General features: G+C 43.7%; 1 protein-coding gene across 1 annotated transcript in view; it reads right to left on the bottom strand.

Moving 5' to 3' along the window:
- Window positions 1–21,129, bottom strand: part of odad2 (outer dynein arm docking complex subunit 2) — a 469,867-nt gene that overhangs the window by 218,789 nt on the left and 229,949 nt on the right. The window contains exons 14-15 of the mRNA XM_041183936.1: window positions 16,294–16,404; window positions 7,259–7,413 (exon numbers count right to left, since the gene is read on the bottom strand). Of these exons, the coding sequence (XP_041039870.1) occupies window positions 7,259–7,413; window positions 16,294–16,404 (266 nt within the window). The remainder of the gene's footprint in view (window positions 1–7,258; window positions 7,414–16,293; window positions 16,405–21,129) is intronic.

The following is a 21,129-nucleotide window of genomic DNA, read 5'->3' as shown; positions in this document are numbered from 1 at the left end:
ATAGAGTAGAAGGCAGGAGGGATTAAATTGCAAAAGAGGGTAGGTGCAAAGCAAAATAAGGGTGGAAATGGTGCATTAAGGAAACAAAAGATGCGCCTGGGCAAAGTGTAAATGGGAAAATGCAGAATCATTACCAAGAGATGGCCCATGCAAAAACAAAAAAGGAAGCAGAGATTATGATCTGAAATTGTTGAACTCAGTGTTGAGACTGAATGATGCAAAGTGCCTGAGCGAAAGATGAAGTGGTCATCTTTACAGAATTGTTATAGCACAGAAGGATGCCATTTGACCCATTGTGTTTGCACCAGCTCTCCAAATGAGTCCCATTCTCGTGCCTTCTCCCTGTACATTCTTCCTTTTAGATAACAGTCTAATTCCCTATTGAATGCTTTGATTAAACCTGCCTCCACCACACTGTCAGGCAGTAAATTCCAGACCTCAACCACTTGCTGCTGAAGAAGTTTTTCTTCAGTTTTTCTAATGCAGAAAAGTGTGAGGTGTTGCATTTTGGAAGGACAAAACAAGGTAGGACATACACAGTAAATGGTAGGGCACTGAGGAGTGTGGAGGAACAAAGGGATCTAGGAGTTCAGATACATAATTCCCTGAAAGTGGCATCACAGGTAGACAAGGTTGTAAAGAAAGCTTTTGGCATACTGGCCTTCATAAATCAAAGTATTGAGTATAGGAATTGGGATGTTATGGTGAGGTTGTATAAGACATTGGTGAGGCCACCTTTGGAGTATTGTGTGCAGTTCTGGTCACCTAACTACAGGAAGGATATCAGTAAGATTGAAAGAGTGCAGAGAAGATTTATTAGGATGTTGCCAGGTCTTCAGGAGTTGAGTTACAGGGAAAGATTAAACAGGTTAGGACTTTATTCCTTGAAGCGTAGAAGAATGAGGGGAGATTTGATAGAAGTTTACAAAATTATGAGGGGTATAGACAGAGTGAATGCGAGTAGGCTCTTTCCACTTAGATTAGGAGAGATAAACATGAAAGGACATGGTTTTAGGATGAAAGGGGAAAGGTTTAAGGGGAACATTAGGGGGAACTTCTTCACTCAAAGAGTGGTGAGAGTGTGGAACGAGCTGCCATCTGACGTGGTAAATGCGGGCTCACTCTTAAATTTTAAGAATAAATTGGATAGATATATGGATGGGAGAGGTCTGAAGGGTTATGGACTGGGTGCAAGTCAATGGGACTTGCGGAATAATATTTCGGCACAGACTAGAAGGGCCGAATGGCCTGTTTTTCTGTGCTGTAGTGTTCTATGGTCCTATGGTTCATATCACTTTTGCTTCTTTTGCCAATTATTTTAAATCTGTGTCCTCTAATTCTTGGAGGACACAGCGGGAATAGTTAATCCCTATCTACACTGTCCAGGACCCTTATGTTTTTGAATACTTCTATCAAATCTGCTCTCAGCCTTCTTTTCTTCAAGGAAAACATTCCTAACTTCTCCAATTTATCTTCATAACTGAAGTTCTCCTCCCTGGAATCTTTATTGTGACTTTTTTCTGCATTCCCTCCAATGCCTTCACATCCTTCCTAAAGTGTGGTGCTCAGGACAAGTTACAATACTCCAGCTGAGGCTGAACTAGTTTTTTATACAAGTTCAACATAACATTTTTTCTCTTATACCCAATGCTCCTATTAATAAAGCCTAGGACACTGCATTCTTTATTAACCACACTCTCAACCTATCCTGCCACCTTCTATAATTATGCATATGTGTACCCAGGTCCATCTGCTCCTGCACCCTCTTTAGAGATGTACCATTTATTTGATATTGATATTCCATGTTCTTCCTACCAAAATGAATCACTTCACATTTCTCTGCACTGAACTTCATTTGACACCTTTCCGACCATTCCATCAAGTTGGCTGTGTCCTTTTGAAGTTCTACACTATCGTCTTCACAGTTCACAATGCTTACAAGTCGCATCATCCACAAATTTTGAAATTGTGCCCTGTACACCAAGGTCTAAGTCATTATTATATATAGGAAAAGCAAGGGTCCCAACACTGACTGCTGGGGAACTCCACTGCAAACCTTCCTCTAGCCCGAAAAACATCCATTAACCACTATTCTCTGTTTCCTGTCACTCAGCCAATTTTGTATCCATGTTGCTGCTGTCCCTTTTATTCCATAAGCCAAAGCTTTATTCACAACTCTGTTGTGCGGCACTGTGTCAAATGCCTTTTGAAAGTCCATGTACATCATATCAAGATCATTGCCCTCTTCAATCCACTCCATTACCTCTTCAAAAACTCCAAGCATCGTTAAACATGATTTTTCCTTAAGAAATCCACGCTAGCTTTCCTTAATTAACCCGTATTTGCCCATGTGGCTATTAATTCTGTGCCAAATTATTGTTTATAGAAGTTTCTGCACCACCAAAGTTTAACTTACTGGTCTGTAGTTGCTGGGCTTATCGTTACTCCCTTTTTTAACAAGGGTGTAACTTTTTCAATTCTCCAGTCCTCTGACACTACCCCTGAGTCTATGGAAGATTGAAAAATTATGGCCAGTGCCTCCATAATTTCCAATCTCACTTCCTCGAGCTTATGAAACAATGTAGGACTCCAAGGACAGAGAGGTCCGAATGGGGAAGAGAACCAGAGAATTAAAATGGCAAGTAATTTTCCTTTTCCTCCATTCAAATGAAACTGGTATTAACGATATCCATTGTAAGCAGCAGAAAATCTCTTGGGATTGAGGGTGACTTTCTTCCACTCCAGTTTGATGGGTTCTGAGATGGCTGATATGTCCAATGCGCCATATGCAAACTCTCTTATAACCAGAGCTTTAAAGGGTGGGCAGATGAGATGTTTGGATGTCTATGCGCTCTTTTCAACACTGTGACTTTCCCTCTGTATGGACTCAACAAAGTCTCTTGATGCGTTTGATGCCTTTCCAAATAAACCTTCTGCATTTTGGTCAATCACAAGTCAGCAACTCGCATGAGTTGGCACAGATGTTTGATCTCTCCAGGGATACTTTAAGGGATATCTCTAAAGTGTTTCCAATGTTCTCCTGGGAGGCTCCTGCCATGGCCGAGTTCAGAGTAGAAAAGTTGCTATGGGAATCTGATGTCACACATACGAACATGTCCTGCCCAGTGGAGCTGATTTTGAGTGATGTTGAACATGTTGGCTTGAGAGAGGATACTGCTGTAGGACTGCCACTGGATTTGGAGGATCTTGTAAAGGCACTGCTGATAGTACTTTTGCAATGTTTTGAAATGTGTGCTGTGGGTTGCCCAAGTCTCCGAAGTATATAGGAGCGTAAGGATCACCGCTGCCCAATAAACCATGACCTTAGTCTCAGGTTTAAGAGCCTGGCCGAAGGCTGCGCTCGCTCACTGGAGGCAAGAAAAATGGGAATGCTGAATAGTTTTACATTCAGGAAACTAAGATCCTCTTTCAACCATCTCACTGTTGATTTTAATCAACGTGGTTAATATCAACAATGAGATCCTTGAAAATGTGGATAATTTTCAACATGTTAGGAGCCTTTTCTTTATGAAGGCAGGCATAGATAGAGCTTATTCAGAATAAGAGAAGCAAAAATGTCAGAATGAAGCAAAATGGAAACTGAAAACTTTCCTGGCACTCTAAACATCACAATGGCCCACAAAATCTGTGATCCAATACCCTGTAGTTAAGCATCCTTTTAACTATTGCTTCAGTGACTCCAAGAGACCAATCCCTCTAGGTTTCATTGTCCAGTTGCGTACAGGGTGGTACAAATGATTTCCTGTTAAAATGGCATTAGGATCCTATTTGCATCAAGGACTCCGATTTCCATTTATTCAAGAGGCCTATGTCTGACTCTGGTGGACTCTTCAGCCAATTGAAAGAACTGCATGATTAAAATGAGGGCTGGCAGTAATGCAATGGGCATGAAATGGATTTAGCTTTATATACGTACATAGTTATATGCTATCAATAAACAATTAATGTTCAACCATACAAGCCTCAGGACCTCTTTGTGAAACCTACTGAATAGACAACATACAACAAGTCTGACTGCCTAAAAAACTCAGCAGTGTTCTGAACTAACGATGCACCCAGTGGCCAGAGTTTTCCCATCGGCGATTTGAGGGCGGGGCCCACTCACCAATGGGAAAATGACACGGGATGACATCGGGAGGAACCCCTGACGTCATCCCAGTTCGTTTAAATTTTTAGGAAGGCGGGCGGAGAGCGAAATCAGCTGTCCGCCTGCTAACCTGTCAATGGCCAATTGAGGCCATTGACAGGATCATTAAGCTCATTGAAAGACCTGCCCATCCAACCTTAAGGCTGGCAGGCAGGCCAGGTGCCCCAGGGTCTTCTGAATAAAGATAAAACCTCATTCACTGGCGGGATGAGGTTTCACCTCAGTTTTTAAAAAGTTCATTTTTATTAACATGCCCCATCTCGTGTGACAGTGTCACATAAGGGGGACATGTTAATAATGTTTTTCTTTCTCTATTTTTAAAGTTTTTTAAACATTCAGCACTATCCCTGAGACAGCACTTAGTCTCAGGGAGCATTGCACTCTTTCGCGAACATTGACAGATGGGGAATCCCTCCCCCCCGCACAGGAAGTGCATAGCGCTTCCCATTGGGCAGGCCGCTGGGCAAGCCTTAATTGGCCCGCCCACTCAAAATGGCAGCTGGCCCTGTTTTGGCGGTGGAGTTTGGCTGCCCACCTGTCGCAGAGCCAGTCTAAATTCTGGCCAGTATCTTTTATTTCATTTGCTCATTGGATGTGGGTGTCACGGCTAGGCCAGCATTCATTGCCCATTCCTAATTGCCCTTGAGAAAGTGCTGGTGTGCCATCTTCTTGAACTGTTGCAGTCCATGTATTGTAGGAACACCCATTGCTAATGCTGTTAGGGAGGGAGTTCGAGGATTTTGACCCGGCGACAGTGAAGGAACAGCAATATTGTTCCAAATCAGGATGATGTGTGCCTTGGAGGAAAACTTGCAGGTGACGGTGTTTCCATGTATCTACTGCTTTTATCCTTCTAGGTGGTAGAGGTTGCAGGTTGGGAAGGCATTGTTGAAGGAGCCTTGGTGAGTTGCTGCAGTGCATCTTGTAGATGGTACACACTGCTGCCATTGTACATTGGCGGTGGAAGGAGTGAAAGTTGAAGGTGATTGGGTGCCAATTGAGCGGGCTGCTTTGTCCTGGATGGTGTCGAGCATCAAGTGCTGCTAAGCTGCAATTATTCAGGCAAGTGAAGAGTATTCTATCACACTTTTGATTTGTGCCTTGTAGATGGTGGGCAGGCTTTGGGGAATCAGGTGGTGAGTTACTCTCTGCAGAATTCTTAGCCTTTGACCTGTTCTTGTAGCCACAGGAGTTATATGGTTCACCTAGTTCAGTTTCTGGTCAATGGTAGCCTCCCAGGATGTTGATAATGGAGGATTCAATAATGGTAATGCCATTGAATGTCAAAGGGAGATGGTTGGATTCTCTTCTATTGAAGATGGTCATTGCCTGGCACCAGTGTGGCATGAATGTTCGTTGCCACTTATCAGACCAAGCCTGAATGTTGCCCAGGTCTTGCTGCATAGGGACATGGGCTGCTTCAGTATCTGAGCAGTTACAAATGGTGCTGAGCATTGTGCAAACATCTATGAACATCACCACCTCTGATCTTACAATGGAAGGAAGGTCATTGATGAAACAGTTGAAGATGATTCAGCAAGGACACCACCCTGGGGAGCTCCTGCAGTGATCTCCTGGGACTTAGATGATTGACTTCAAACAAACACAACCATCTTCCTTTGTGTTAGGTGTGACTCCAACCAGTGGAGTGATTTTCCCTTGATTCTCATTGACTCCTATTTTGCTAGGGCTCCTTGAAGCCATAATCGGTCCAATGCTGCCTTGATGTATTTTGTTGTATGTTGTCTATCCAGTAGGTTTAACAAAGTGGTACTGAGGCTAATATGGTTGAACATTAGCTGTTTATTGATAGCACTAACTATGTGCATATATACAGTTAACTCCATGCTTGCTTCTACATTGGTCTCTGTCTGGACCCCAACTGAGTCTAGTCTCAGGGTCATGTGTCTCTTCACATCATACTGCAGGCGGTACTGTTTCCCAATCCCGATTTATCCCTTGCTATGCCAGATGCCCTTATACTGCCTCTCACCTCTTGAGTTCAACTCTTATGTCCATGTTTGGACCAAGGCTGTAGAGGTCAATAGGTGAGTGTCAGTGAGTGGGTTTCTACATTTCTGGGTAGATGCCAGTGTTTGGCTAGGGGCAAGGCTAGTTCTGGAGCACATCTTCAGTACTGTGATGCTGGAGACCTCAGGAGGAGGCCAAGATGGACCATCCACTTGGCACTTCCGGCTGAAGATTGTCGTGAATGCTTCAACCTTATCTTTGCACTGATGTGCTGGGCTCCCCCATCATTTAGGATGGGGATATTTGTGGAGCCTCCTCCTCCAGTGAGTTGCTTAATTGTCCATCACCATTCACAACTGGATGTGGCAGGACTGCAGAGCTTATATCTGATCCTTTGGTTGTGGAATTGCTTAGCTCTATCGCTTGCTGCTTGCACTGTTGGGCATGCAAGTATGCAGTGACCTGCTCACTGACACTCAGCAGATCAAGAAGGCAGCTCACCTCCACCTTCTCAAGCGCAACTAGGGATGGGCAATAAATGCTGGCCCAGCCAGCAAAGCCCACATCCCGTGAATGAATTAAAAAAAAGTCCTGCTTGTAGTTTCACCAGGTTGACACTTCATTTTTACATATGCCTGGTGCTGCTTCTGGCATGCCCTCCTGCATTCTTCATTGAACCAGGGTTGATCCCTCAGCTTGATGGTAATGGTAGAGTGGCGGATATGCCCTGCCATGAGGTTACAATTTACCCTTACAGAGCAGAGTAAAAAATCACATTTCTACTATATGCCCCACTCTCAACAGGGAAAATTCTTCATGTCTTTTTAATATATTCTTATTTGCCAATAGAAAATTTAATATTTTACCCAGCATGTTATTCATGCATTGTTGATATAAAAGAATATTTGGCTTTGTTTACTATAGCCAGAAAAATCATAAATTAAATACCCTATAAAAATAAACATTAATATAATTTCTCTCCTCACCATGATTCTCAATATTATTTGAGCTACATAACCTGTAAAGTGTTGCAACAGATAGAAATGATGGAAATATATTTATCTGATTGAAACAGAGTCCTTCTAGAACTGAAGCTTCTCAGTCTTAAGTAATCAATACCTTTCTACATTCTCCATGTTGATGGCACATTTCCAGACAGCTCCCGTGGCTGCAGCTAATAGCTCCTTATTATCAGACTTGCTGACAAGCTTGACCAGTGGTCCCAGTCCAGAATGAGTTCTTACAAGATTACGTGTTTCCTCATCCTCCGCACACTAACAGTGGGAAGCACAAAATAGTATATAAAATTAATCAGAATTCTGTCTAAAACTCATTCATTGCCTCATTGACCTTTTATGAAAATTATCCCCTTAAAACTTAAAATTGATTTTGCCTCGCTAAGGATTGGAATAGTAATTTATGAAGAAAAATAATGTGAATACTGGTGTACAACCAAGGGACAATACCTGATTAAAACCTATAAAAATGTTGTGAAAAAACATTTCAGCATTAAAAAGCTTTTGGGCACTCAGAGCTACTCTGCTGTCTACTTTTAGTTCACTGATTAACATTTTGTATCAAATTCCTCTGTGGGTTATTTTAATGAAGCCATAATCTGCTTATTCTAAAATTAAATACATTGGAATTTCAAATCTCATGAATGAAAATTTTGACGTTGGTGCCATCGACTTAGGTAGGAAAGGGGATGAGGTCCTCAAAGCAGACTTTAGGGAGCCAGAAAGGAGATTGTGAAGCAGGGCCTCTAAAGCAGTAATCTCAAGATCAGTCCTAGTCTCACGTGCAAGTGAGTATAGAAAAAGGAGAATACAGTGATTGAACGCATGGCTGGAAAGCTGGTGTGGGAGGGAGAGTATCAGATTTCTGAGGAATTGGGACCGGTTCTGGGGAAGGTGGGTCCTGTACAAGCTGGGTGGTCTACACCTGAACAGGACTGGGATGAATATCCTCGCAGGGAGATTTGCTAGTGCTGTTGGGGGTGGGAGGGTGGGGGCAGGTTTAAACTAGATTGGCAGGAGGCTGAGAACCTGAGGGCAAATTCAGAGCAGGCAACAGGAGATGGAGAATTTGTGAGTGACTCTGAAAGACAGTAGCACGGGTTAAAAAGTGTACAGCACATGAATTTGGCAGTGTTAAAAGATGTATGTGTAAATGCAAGGAGTATAGCAAAAAAGTCGATGAACTAAGGGCACAGATAGACATATGGCAGCATGATATCATCGTTATAATGGAAACTTGCCTTAAAGAGGACAAGAATAGCAGCACAACAAACCTGGATATAGAGTTTTCAGGCAGGATAGAGAGGGGGATTAAAAAAGCTGGGGGTGTAGCATTATTGGTTAAGAAACAATCACAGCTGTGGGGAGGGACGATATACTAAATGAAGCTTCCAATGAGGCCATATGGGTTGAGCTCAGAAATAAAAAAGGGGCAACCACATTATTAGGAGTGTACTATAGACCCCCAAATAGTGGAGTTGAGTTAGAACAAATATGTAAGAAAAGTTCTGAGTGCAAAAACAATAGGGCAGTAATAGTTGGAGACTTCAACTACCCTAATATCAATTGGGATATGAACTGTTTGAAGGGTACAGAGGGCACAAAATTCTTGAACTGCATTCAAGAGAACTTTGTCAGCCAGCACGGAACAAGCCCAATGAAAGGGGTGTAATTTAGCCTTAGGAAATGAAGTTGGGCAAGTGGATGAAGTAGCATTTGAGATAGTGACCATAATACAGTTAGATTTAGCATCAAAATGGAAAAGGACAAAGATGGAATGGGAGTAAAAGTGCTATATTGGGGATGACAAATTTTACAAAGCTGGGAGGTAAACTGGCGAAGGTGGACTGGATCCATCTGCTATAAGGGAAAACAATGTCAAATCAGTGGGAAGTATTCAAAAGCGAGATTTTCCAGGCACAGTGTAGACATGTCCCCACAAAGAAAAAGGGTGGTACTGCCAAATCTAGAGCCCGCTGGTTATTCAGAAGCATACAGGGTAAGATAAAGCAGAAAAAGAAAACTTATGATAGTCACAAAAAGCTTAATACTGTAGAAAGAATAGACGAGTACAGAAAGTACAGGGTGAAGTAAAAATAGAAATTAGGAAAGCAAAGAGAGGATATGAAAAATTATTGGCAGGTAAAATCAAAGAAAACCCAAAGATGTTTTACCAGTACATTAAGAGCAAGAGGATAACTAAGGAAAAGGTAGGGCCTATCAGCGATGTTCATCATAACTTGTGCATTGATGCTGAAGATGTGGGCAGGGTTCCCAATGAGTACTTTGTCTCTGTCTTCAGTAAGGAGAAGCATGATGCAGGCATTCCAGTTAAAGAGAAAAAGTGCAAAATTAGATATTAACAATGAGCATAATGAGAGAATAAGTACTCGAGGCACCCTTGAAGGTGGATAAATCACTAGGGCCAGATGGATTGTATCCCAGATAGTTAAAAGAAGGAAATTAATGGATGCTCTGAGGGTCATTTTCCAATCCTCACTAGATGCAGGAGAGGCACCAGAGGATTGGTGATCCACGAATACTATACCATTTTTTAACAAGGGTGTGAGGGTTAGGCCAGAAAATTATGGGCCGGTCAGTCTGACTTCGGTGGTGGGCAAATTATTGGAATCAATTCTGAGACACAGGATAAACAGTCACTTAGAAAGGCACAGATTGATCAGGGATAATCAGCATGGTTTTGTTAGGGGAAGATCATGTCTTACTAACTGAATAGAATTTTTTGAGAATGTAACAAGGAGGATTGATGAGGGTAGTGCAGTGAATGTTGTAGGAAAGAGGATGAGGTCCTCCAAGCCGTTTTCAGGGAGCTAGAAAGGAGATTGAAAAGCAGGACCTCTAAAGCAGTAATCTCAGACAAGTCCCAGTGAAGGTGGCAGGATATGTGGATAAGGTGATAAAGAAAGCATATGGAATGTTTTCCTTTACTGGACGAGGTATTGAATATAATAGCAGAGATGAAATACTGGAACTGTATAAAACACGGGTTAGGCCACAGTTGGAATTTTGTGTACAGTTCAGGCCACTATAATATAGGAAGGACTTAAGTGTTCTGAAGACAATTCAGAGATTTACAAGAATGTTGCCAGGGCTTGAAAATTGCAGCTATGAAGAAACATTGGATAGGCTAGGGTTGTTTTCTTTTTAACAGGGGACCTAATTGAGGCATACAAAATTATGAGGGGCCTACATAGGGTAGACAGGAAAGACCTGTTTCCCCTAGTTAAGGGGTCAATTACCAGGGGGCATAGATTTAAGGTGATTGGGGGGAAGATTAGAGGGGACATGAGGAAAAACCTTTTCACCCAGAGGGTGGTGGGCATCTAGAATTCACTGCCTAAATTGGTGATTGAGGCTGAAACGCTCAACTCAATTAATTGGTACCTGGATAGACACCTGAAGTGCTGTAACCTGCAAGGCTTTGGACGAGGCACTGAAAAATCGGATTAAAAATGAGCGGTTAGTTTCTTTTTTTTCTCTTTTTATGGCACGATGGGCTGAATGGCCTCTTTCTGCACTGTTATTTTTCTATGATTCTAGATATAGGAAGACCTGCCTCTTAATGCCCTTTAGGGAAGAAAATCAGCTGTCCTTACCTGGTCTGGCCTACATGTGAGTCCAGACCAGGTACTAAGCTGTCAGGTCTTGGTGAAGGATTGAGGGGCTGGTGTTTGAGACACCAACAGGAGGTAGGAAACCCGGGGGTGGGGGGGTAAAACCTTGGAGGGGGCCCTCTGAAGCGCCCAGGGGGCCCATTAAGGAAGGGCCCCATGCCCACCATCAGTGCATAGATGAGGCCCTTAAGTGGGAATTAATTGCCCACTTAAGGGCCTCAATTGGACCACTGATGGAAGGGCTGCCTGACCCCACTCTTGCCAATGGTAAAATTATAGTGGGGGCAAGAGCACAAGGGTAGGCTGTGCACTGGATTTAACCAAAGCCCCACGTTCCAACCTGCCAGTGGGGGAGTGTAAAATCCAAACCTATAAAATTCTTGGCATCCCATTTCCTTCTACCTCTGTCCCCTAATACCAATTTCAACATTCATCACAAGCATAAAAAAATTGAAAAGAACCATGTGTAGGAACAAAATTGGGGGGAATAATGCGATGGTGGCTGTCAGGTGTGATGAAGGACATAGATGTGAGCATCCTAGACTCATAGACGTTTACAGCACATAGGGAGGCCATTCGGCCCACCGTGTCTGCGCCAGTCAACAAAGATCTGACAACACTAATCCCACATTCCAGCGCTTGGTCCATAGCCCTGGAAACTATGGCAACAAAAGTGAATGTCTAAACGCTTCTTAAATTTTACGAGTTTCTGACTCGTGCAAGAACGAGAGCGGCCCTGGGTGAAACCAGTGCGGAGAGAGAGTGAATAAATTGCAGGGAAGATAGACAGAGGCTCAAAACAGCATTCAAACCAACACTGAAAAAACAAAGAGTGATGTCACAGGAGATCAGGCAGATGATTGGCTGGTGAGTATTTCAGCTTTTAGCTTTGTTTTAGATTTAAATTAGCAGCTGAGTAACTTTCACTTGTTGATTATCATTAAATTAGTAACTTAAGGGAAATTAAATAAATAATAAAGGTAAAACAATAAAAAAAGAGCGAGAGCGGAGTGGCTATATATAGAGCAGAGTGGAGCAGCTGTATAAAAAGAGGGAGTTTACCTCTGAGGGAACGGAGTGGCTGTATAAAAAGTGGGAGCAGAGCGGCTGTGTAAAGAGTGGGAGTTTACCTGTGAGGGAGTGGAGCGGCTATATAAAGAGCGGAGCGGAGTTCACCTGTAAGGGAGCTGGTACTCACTCAGACACTCAGTGGCGCTGCAATTCGAAAGGAGTGATGCGAGGCCAAGGGAGAGAGCTTATAGGTAGGCAGTGGGTAAGTTGTTTTTTTCCACGTTAAAGTGACATTGCAGAAGATAAGAGTCTCAGCATTTCTTTTTTTTTAAAGATAAACTAAATAGTTTTCTATTTGGCTTAAATTTAAGGAAATAGTCTTTTAATTAAAAACAAACAAAAAGTATAGCAAGGGAGCTCCGTCCCGTGTGTTGTACAGCCTGCAGCATGTGGGAATTCTTAGACATTCCTTGCAGTCTGGATGACCACATGTGCAGGAAGTGCCACCGGCTTGACCATCTTGAGCAACAGGTTTCGGAGCTTGAGTGTCAGCTGGAGACACAGCGGTGCCTCCACAAGGCTGAGGGTTACGTGGATAGCACAATTTTGGATGTGGTCACTCCGCAGCTTAAGGAAGTGCAGTCAGAGAAGAAATGGGTGACCACCAGTCAGAAGAAGGGAGGCAGGTAGTCAGCAAAGCCCCAGAGTGCATATCACTCAAAAACCGCTTATCTGTGTTGGAAAAAGGTGAGGGTGAAAGTTCCTCTGGAGAGTGCAGCCAAAGCCAAATTCATGGCACTGTGGGTGGCTCAGCTGCACAAGGGAGGAGTAAGAGTGCAAGAGCAATAGTGGTAGGAGACCCAATAATCAGGGGTGCAGACAAGCGCTTCTGCGGCTGTAGACATGACTCCAGGATGGTGCGTTGCCTCCCTGGTGCCAGGGTCAAGGATGTCACAGAATGGCTGAAGGGCATTCTGGAGGGTGAGGGCAAACAGTTGGAAGTCGTAGTTTATATTGGTACCAATGACGTAGGTAGAAAGAGGGATGAGGTCCTGCAACAAAAATTTAGGGAGCTAGGTAGCAGATTAAAAAGCAGGGCCTCAAAGGCTGTAATCTCTGGATTACTCCCTGTGCCACGTGCCAGTGAGTATAGGAGTAGGAGGATAGAGAGGATGAATGCATGGCTGAAGAGATGGTGCAGGAGGGAGGGCTTCAGTTTCCTGGATCACAGGGTCTGTTTCTGGCAAAGGTGGGGCCTGTACAAGTTGCTCAGATTGCACCTGAACCAGAACATCTTTGCAGGAAGGTTTGCTAGTGCTGTTGGTGGGGCTTTAAACTAATTTGGCAGGGGGATGGGATACAGAGTGGAGATACAGTAGGGGGTGATACACAGCCAAATAAATTAGAGAGTTAAGTCACTGGAAGGCAGAGCAAATATTGAACTGTTAAGGCACAAGGAAATATTGCAAGGCCGGATTGCATCTATTTTAACGCAATGAGTCTTACAAGTAAGGCAGATGGATTGAGGGCGTTGATTAACACATGAGAATATGATTGTTGCTATCACAGAGACATGGAGGAGGGAAGGGCAGGACTGGCAGCTCAATGTTCCAAGGTATAGAATCTTCAGGTGTGACGGGGTGGGGTGTAAAAGAGGAGGTGGCATTGCAATATTGTTCAAGGAGTCAATTACTGTGGTAAGGAGGGATGGTATCTTAGAAGGTTCCTCAAATTAGGCCATATGAGTAGGTCTTAAAAACAAAAAGGGGGCAATCCTTTTGCTGGGACTGTACCATAGGTCCCCAAACAGTCAGGGGGAGATAGAGGAGCAGATATGCAGGCAAACCTCAGAGAAGTATAAAAATAATAGGGTAATAATAGTAGGGGATTTCAACATCCCCAATATTAACTAGGATTGTCTTAGTATGAAAGGTTTAGAGGGGGCAGAATTCTTAAAATGCATCCAGGAGAACTTGTTGAACCACCACGTAGAGAGTCCTACAAGAACCTAATCTTAGGGAATGAAGCCAAGCAAGTGGTAGAAGTGTCGGTGGGGGAGCATTTCGGGGATAGTGAGCATAACTCTGTAAGATTTAAGGTAGTTATGGAAAAGGACAAAGATGGACCAGAAATAAAGGTCCTAAATTGGGGGAAGGCCAATTTCAATATGATTAGACAGGATCTGACCCAAGTGGACTGGGAACAGCTACTTGCAGGAAAGTCTACTTCAGACCAGTTAGAGTCATTCAAAAAGGAAATAGTGAGAGTTCAGGGCCAACATGTTCCCGTGAAGGTGAAGGGTAGGACTTCCCCAAGTCCAGGGAACCCTGGATGTCAAGGGATATAGAGGATTGGATAAGGAAGATAAAGGAGGCTTATGGCAGATACAGAGGGCTGAAAACAGCGGAAGCCCTAGAGGAGTGTAGTGGAGTGCTGAAAAAAGTAATTAGGATAGTGAAGAGGGGGCATGAAAAAACACTGGCGGGCAAGATAAAGGGAAATCCCAAGGCATTTTATAAATATATTAAGGACAAGAGGATAACCAGAGAAAGAGTAGGGCCCATTAGGGACCAAAGTGGCAATCAGTGCGTGGAGCCAGAGGACGTAGGTGAGGTTTTTAAATGATTACTTTTCATCTGTGTTCACTATGGAGAAAGACAATGTAGAAATCTGGAAGGTGGACTGTGATATACTTGAACAAATTAGCATTGAAAGGGAGGAGGTATTAGTAGTTTTAGCGGGCTTAAAAGTAGATAAATCCAGATGAGATGTATCCCTGGCTGCTATGTGAGGCAAGGGAGAAGATTGCAGCAGCTCTGACACTAATTTTCAAATCCTCTCTGGCCACAGGAGAGGTGCCAGAGGACTGGAGGACAGCGAATATGGTATCATTATTCAAGAAGGGTCGTAGGGATAAACCAGGCCAGTGAGTCTAACATTAGTAGTAGGGAAACTACTGGAAAGGATTCTGAGGGACAGGATTAATCTCTACTTGGAGAGGCAGAGATTAAACAGGGATAGTCAGCATGGCTTTGTCAGGGGGAGATCATATCTAACAAATTTGACTGAATTTTTCAAGGAGTTGACTAGTTGTGTAGATGAAGGTAGTGCAGTTGATGGACTACATGGACTTCAGTAAGGCTTTTAACAAGGTCCCGCATGGGAGAATGGCCAAGATGATAAGAGCCCATGGGATCCAGGGCAATTTGGCAAATTGGATCCAAAATTAGCTTAGTGGCAGGAGGCAGGGGGTGATGGTCAAAGGTTGTTTTTGCAATTGGAAGCCTGTGACTAGTGGTGTACTGCAGGGATCGGTGCTGGGACCCTTGCCGTTTATAGTGTACATTAATGATTTAGACAAGAATATAGGAGGTTTGATCAGTAAGTTTACAGATGACATGAAAATTGGTGGTGTTGTAAATAGTGAGGAGGAAAGCCTTAGATTACGGGACGATATGCACAAGAAGGTCAGCTTATTTGAATGTGAGCTGTGAATGCAAATTAGGTTGGAAACCTCCCTTAAGTTAGGCACCTACCTCACAATCTGGCTGGAGTGCTTGATGGGGAGGCTGCTTTAAATTGTAAAAGTGCATCCCTATATTTAGCTCCCGCACATAAGTTCCTGTGTCATTCTCACCCTGTGTCAGTTGTCCCTAGCACCAGCAAAAAAGTAGCTGGTACACAATGGGAAGCCAGTGGTCTTTCATTGACTGTTAATACAGACCTAATGTTCCCAGAGCAGGATTCTGCCCTTCCACAGGTCCTTGCAGGGGTCTTGTGTGGGACAGAGCCTATATCTGCTGCAAACAAAGCTACACATGAAGAAAATGGCATCGGTGGATGGGGGTAGGAGGGGAATTATCTATGCTGGAAATTTTATTTTCTTGACCAGTGAGAGCCAGCATATATCGGGAAGCTGTGACACCAAGTAAAATGAGGGGAATATAATTCCTAAAGGACACAGGTGCTCCCTGCCCCTAAAAGTCCAGGCCAGGGAAGCTGTCTGACTTCTTGAAAAAAAATCCAAATTTCATTTTTAGAAAATGCTCTATTTAAATGGCTCCTTTCAAACATTTTTACTCAGGGGTCCCTACTGGATGGCAGCAGATGCCAGAGTTTCCAGCTGATTAAGGCTGATGGGTGCATGAGATGTGCCCAATGGTATCATGCAAATGAAATGTAATTCTGCCGACCCCAAATCCACAGGAGTCAGCGCTGGAGTGCACAACAGGCACGATCCTGGTAACTGCTGGGATCATGGCCCAATTAATTTGTTTAATCCCGACTTCAATCATACTTCTATAAAAAATGATGTACAACTAATACAAGTTGTTATAATTTTTCACTGCTTATAATATTGACATTCAAAACATCCTGATTCAAACTAAGAAGAATAAAAGCTTTGAAAAATTAGCTTCACATAGCTTAGAAATATTATTGGGAAAACATATTGGAAGAGTTGGGAAACTAATAAATAGTCTTGTATTTGTACCTTGAAAATGGCGCGAGCACAATGCATCTGAAGCTCCTCACTTTCACTGCTAAGATTTCTTACCAGATTCTTAACCATGTTTTCTGTTCGAATGGCCAACCTATAGCTTGGCTGAGAAATCAATAGAGAAAATAAACATGTATTTTATGAATTCAACAGAATATTAAATGCTATCTTTATACATGGAATTCAAAAGACCAAGAAGATGGTATTTTTTTGTTTTTGAAGTTTTATGAAAAGTAGATATGCATAAGGAGAGTGGAATGTCTAGAGAATGTGGCAAGGGATTAAATCATTCTTTCTCTGAACTATCTTATCCCTAAGGCATTACAAATGGTCGTGAAAAATTGAAAAAATGGCCAATTCAACTTGTTAAAGCTCACTAATTAGGAGCTGGTGCATCCATAATCTAGAATTTTGAAGACAAAGCTGATGTAATATGCTGATGACATCAAAATGTGGCAATTGCAAACAATCAAGATCAGAAGCAGATGGAACGGCACAAATTGGGAAATTGAGCTGAAAATAGCCAATGAAATTCAATGTCAAAATGTGGTATAAAAAGGTAGTGATCTCCAAATTATTTCCCCAAACTGCATGCAAGAATAGGGAAGAAAAGAATCACAGAATCACAGTGCAGGAGAGGCCCTTCGGCCCATTGAGTCTGCACCGACACGTGAGGAACACCTGACCTACCTACCTAATCCCATTTTCCAGCACTTGGCCCATAGCCTTGAATGTTATGCCATGCCAAGTGCTCATCCAGGAACTTTTTAAAGGACGTGAGGCAACCCGCCTCCACCACCCTCCCAGGCAGAGCATTCCAGACCTTCACCACCCTCTAGGTAAAAACGTTTCCCTCACATCCCCCCTAAACCTCCTGCCCCTCACCTTGAACTTATGTCCCCTTGTGACAGACCCTTCAACTAAGGAGAACAACTGCTCCCTATCCACCCTGTTCAAGCCCCTCATAATCTTGTACACCTCGATCAGGTCGCCCTTCAGTCTTCTCTGCTCCAACGAAAACAACTCAAGTCCATCCAACCTCTCTTCATAACTTAAATGTTTCATCCCAGGCAACATCCTGGTGGATCTCCTCTGCACCCCCTCCAGTGCAATCACATCCTTCCTATAGTGTGGCAACCAGAACTGCACACAGTACTCCAGCGGTGGCCTCACTAAGGTTCTATACAACTCCAACATGACCTCTCTACTTTTGTAATCTTTGGCTCGATTAATAAAGGCAAGTGTCCCATATGCCTTTTTCACCGCCCCACTAACATGCCCCTCTGCCTTCAGAGATCAATGGACACACACGCCAAGGTCCCTTTGTTCCTTGGAACTTACTAGTGCCATGCCGTTCATGGAATACTTCCTTGTCAAATTACTCCTTCCAAAGTGTATCACCTCACACTTTTCAGGGTTAAATTCCATCTGACACTTATCTGCCCATTTGACCATCCCGTCTATATCTTCCTGTAGCCCAAGACACTCAACTTCACTGTTAACCACCCAGCTAATCATTGTGTCATCCGCAAACTTACTAATCCTACCCACCACATAGTCATCTATGTCGTTTATATAAATGACAAATAACAGGGGACCCAGCACAGATCCCTGTGGTACACCACTGGACACAGCTTCCAGTCACAAAAGCATCCTTCTGTCATCACTCTCTGCCTCCTACAACTAAGCCAATTTTGAATCCACCTTATCAAATTATCCTGTATCCCATGTGCATTTGCCTTCTTTATAAGTCTCCCATGTGGGACCTTGTCAAAGGCTTTGTTGAAATCCATATAAACTACATCAACTGCACTACCGTCATCTACACACTTGGTCACCTCCTCAAAAAATTCAATCAAATGTGTTAGGCATAACCTCCCTCTGACAAAGCCATGCTTACTATCCCTGATCAAACCTTGCTTCTCCAAGTGGAGATAGATACTCTCCTTCAGAACTTTCTTCAGTAGTTTCCCTACCACTGACGTGAGACTCACTGGCCTGTAGTTCCCTGGCTTATCTCTACAACCCTTCTTAAATAGTGGAACCACATTAGCTGTTCTCCAGTCCTCTGGCACCTCCTCCGTAGCCAGAGAGGAATTAAAAATTCGGGTCAGGGCCCCTGCAATATCCTCCCTTGCCTCCCTCAGCAGTCTGGGACACAAATCATCTGGACCTGGAGATTTGTCCACTTTTAAGCCTGCCAACACCTCCAATACCTTGTCACTCCCTATATCAATTTTCTCAAGAACCTCACAGTGTTCTCCCCGAGTTCGATATCTTCATCCTCATTCTCATGGGTGAAGACGGACATGAAGTATTCATTCAGCACTCTAGCGATGTCCTCTGGCTCCACCCATAGATTGCCCCTTGGTCCCTTATGGGCCCTACTTTTTCCCTGGTTATCCTCTTCCCATTGATATACTTATAGAATATCTTGGGATTTTCCCTACTTTTACCAGCCAGAGCTTTCTCATATCCCCTCCTTGCTCTCATAATTGCTGCACTGTCTGTACTCCACCAATGCCTCTGCTGATTTGCTTCCCTTGTACCTGCTAAAAGCCTCTCTTTTCCTTCTCATCGTAACCTGAATATCTCTGGTCATCAATGGTTCTTTGTGCTTGTTACTCCTTCCTATCACCCTAGAGGGAACATGTTGAGCCTGTACCCTCCCCATTTCCTTTTTGGACACCCCACACTGTTCCCAGTCTACCTTGGCGAGATCCTGCCTTATTTTACTAAAATCCACTCTCCCCCAATCCAAAACATTTTTTTGCAACTTGTCGATTTCTTTGTCTACAGCAACTTAAATTGTACCATGTTGTGGTCGCTATCGCTACAATGCTCCCCCACCACCACTTCAGCCACCTGTCCGGCTTCATTCCCAAGAATCAGGTCCAGCAATGCACTGTCCCTTGTTGGACCCTCTACATATTGACCAAAAAAGTTCTCCTGTACACATTTCAAGAAATCCACTCCATCCAAATCCTTAACACTATGTCTATCCCAATTAATGTTGGGAATGTTGAAATCAACTAATATAATTATCCTATTGTTATTATTATTGTTTTTACACACCTCCACAAATTGTGCACATATTTGCTCCTCAATTTCCCATTGACTATCTGGGGGTCTAATAAAATGGTTGCCCCTTTTTATTCTTAAACTCTACCCACAAAGCTTCATTCGATGCCTCCTCCAAGATATCATCTCTCCTTATCGCAGTATCTAACTCCTTAACTAATAATCCAACGTCTCCTCCTCTTTTACCTCCTCCCCTGTCTCGCCTGAAGATTCTATATCCTGGAACGTTAAGCTGCCAATCCTGCCCCTCCCTCCACCACGTCTCAGTGATGGCTACTATATCACAATTCCACGTGTCAATCTTCACCCTTAACTCATCCGTTTTACCTGTAATACTCCTGACATTAAAGTAGAGACCATCCAGCCTTGCTTTACTCCCTTGAAGCTTATTGCAGCTGTACTCCCTCTGACTTGATTGTTTTACTGTATTATGATGTGTCCCTATTCTGCTAACATTCTGTGTCCCCTCCTCCTGCTGAATTAGTTTAAACTCCTCCCAACAGCGCTAGCAAACCCATCCGCAAGGATGTTAGTCCCGCTCTGGTTCAGATGTAGACTATCCCACTTGTACAGGTCCCACCTTCCCCAGAAATGGTCCCAGTGATCTAGGAATCTAAAACCCTCCCTCCTGCACCAACTCTTAAGCCACATATTCATCTGTGCTATTATCCTATTTCTGAGCTCGCTAGCACTTGACACTGGGAGTAATCCAGAGATTACAACCCGAGAGGTCTTGCTTTTTAGTCTACTTCCTAACTCTCTGAATTCTTGATGCAAGACCTCATCCCTCTTTCTACCTATGTCATTGGCACCAACATGTACTATGACCTCTGCCTTTTCACCCTCCCCCTTCAGGATGCCCTGCAGCCGTTCAGTGACATCCCGGACCCTGGCACCAGGGAGGCAACATACCATCCTGGAGTCACGTTGACGGCCACAGTAGCACCTATCTGTTCCCCTGACTATTGAATCCCCTATTACTATTGCTCTTCCTCCCTTCCTGTACAGACAAGCTGCTTGTGGTGCCAGAAGCTTGACTCTGTCCGCACTCCCTGGAGGAACCAGCGCCCTCATTAGCCTCCAAAATGGAATACCGATTTGCGAGCGGGACCCCAGGGGACTCATGAACTACCTGCCTGTTTTTCTTGGACTGCCTGGTGGTCACCCATTCCCTTCCTTCCTCAAGCCCTTTCATCTGCGGTGTGACCACCTCTCTAAACGTGCTAATCACGATGCTCTCAGACTCATGGATGCTCCAAAGTGTCCCCAGCCGCCTTTCCAGCTCTGAAACCCAAGCTTCCAGGAGCTGCAGCTGGACACACTTCCTGCACACATGCTGGTCCTGGGCACTGGAAAGGTCCCTGGCTTCCAACATGGAGCACGAGGAGCACACCACGGCTTTGAGTGCTCCAGCTATGACTTATCCCTTTAAATTAAACCTTTTAAGTCAATTACTCTGGGGCCCTTCTTTCCTGATCCTTGTTACTGTAGAATATACAAACTGTAAACCACAAAAAGACCTTAAGTATAAGCGATTATATTAGTAAATACCTTACCCACTACTTACCAATGATTCCTTTCTCTTGTAGCCTCTCCTGCTGCAGCATGCTCTGAAGATTGAAGAATTGGATAGCAAGGAAAAAGTGCAAAGAGCACCTCATCCCCTATGCACCGAATTCCCGCTTTGCACCAAATTCCGAATACCCATTCTGACTGTGGCCTACTCACGATGTGCTCTCTCTCCTGTTC

This window comes from Carcharodon carcharias, chromosome 3 (genome assembly GCF_017639515.1).
Source record: "Carcharodon carcharias isolate sCarCar2 chromosome 3, sCarCar2.pri, whole genome shotgun sequence".
Lineage (NCBI taxonomy): Eukaryota > Metazoa > Chordata > Chondrichthyes > Lamniformes > Lamnidae > Carcharodon > Carcharodon carcharias.
Note: the sequence above shows the minus strand (reverse complement) of the source record. Positions and strands in the feature narration are given on the sequence as shown.